The 1,018-nt window shown below is 68.5% G+C and overlaps 1 protein-coding gene across 1 annotated transcript in view; it reads left to right on the top strand.

Moving 5' to 3' along the window:
* Positions 1-1,018, top strand: part of AURANDRAFT_66436 (hypothetical protein) — a gene marked incomplete at both ends in the record, with an annotated part of 9,918 nt that overhangs the window by 8,320 nt on the left and 580 nt on the right. Inside the window, one exon of the mRNA XM_009041801.1 lies at positions 53-947. Within this exon, the coding sequence (XP_009040049.1) occupies positions 53-947 (895 nt within the window). The remainder of the gene's footprint in view (positions 1-52; positions 948-1,018) is intronic.

Raw genomic sequence — 1,018 nt, 5'->3', positions numbered from 1 at the left:
GGCCGACGCCGCAACCTACTCCCCGGCCTACGACGAGTTCCGGAAGCGGCAGAACCAGCGGCGCCAGCACGGACACGATCGTCATCGCGGCCGCGGCCGTCGCGGCCGTCGTCGCGGTTGCCATCGCCTGCGTCTGCATCATGCGCCGCCGGCCCAAGGCCGCCGCGGCTCGCGCGGACTTCAACGTCGAGGCGCCTCCGGATCGCGACGAGGCTTTCGCGGGCGGCGCGTGGAACGTCGCGGGCGCGGCGCGGTATTCCGCCTCGACGAAGACGCCCGCGCCCAGCGCGCGGGACCAGCAGCTGATGCGCGAGTCGGAGGGCGTCGTCGCGCGGGGCATGACCGCGGCCCGCGTCCTCCTCACGGCGGGGCGCGTGATGCCGGTCATCGGTCCGGTCTGCGAGGCGGCCCAGGACATCCTCCGCTCCGTCGAGGAGCACTTGCGTAAGTCGGACGACGTCTTGATGGCCGGGCGAAGGGTCGTCGACGTCCTCGGCGCGTTGCAGCAGATGTCCGCGAACGCCGCGAAGCTCGAATCCGGGAACGCGGACCTCGTGGAGTCGAAGATGCGAAAGCTGAAATGCCTCCTGTGCGACTTTAAGCTGGCCGTCGACGCCTTTGGACGGGAGGGCTGGCTCAAGCGCGCTTTCCTCCAGAGCGGGCGCGTCAACTCGCTGACGAAGCTCGACAAGGAGATCACGACGTGCCTCGAGAGCCTCAAGCTCGATTACAAGCTCGCGATGGACGCCGAGATTCTCGAGCGCACATATCAGATGGAACAGTCGATCGCGATGCTCGTGGCGAAGCGCTGCTCCGAGACCCACGAGGACTCGGCCGCGGCCGCCGCGATCCTCGCGCGGACTCCGTTCGCGATCGCGGAGGTCGTGGAGAACGCGCACGTGCCCGACGACGAGCTCCTGATCGAGATGCGCGAGATGAATGACGAGGTGCGCCAGGGCCTGGCCAAGATCTTAGATTCCCATCGCGAGCTGCAGCAGGGCGTCGCTACGCTGCTCGA

This window comes from Aureococcus anophagefferens (assembly GCF_000186865.1).
Source record: "Aureococcus anophagefferens unplaced genomic scaffold AURANscaffold_23, whole genome shotgun sequence".
Classification (NCBI taxonomy): Eukaryota; class Pelagophyceae; order Pelagomonadales; family Pelagomonadaceae; genus Aureococcus; species Aureococcus anophagefferens.
Note: the sequence above shows the minus strand (reverse complement) of the source record. Positions and strands in the feature narration are given on the sequence as shown.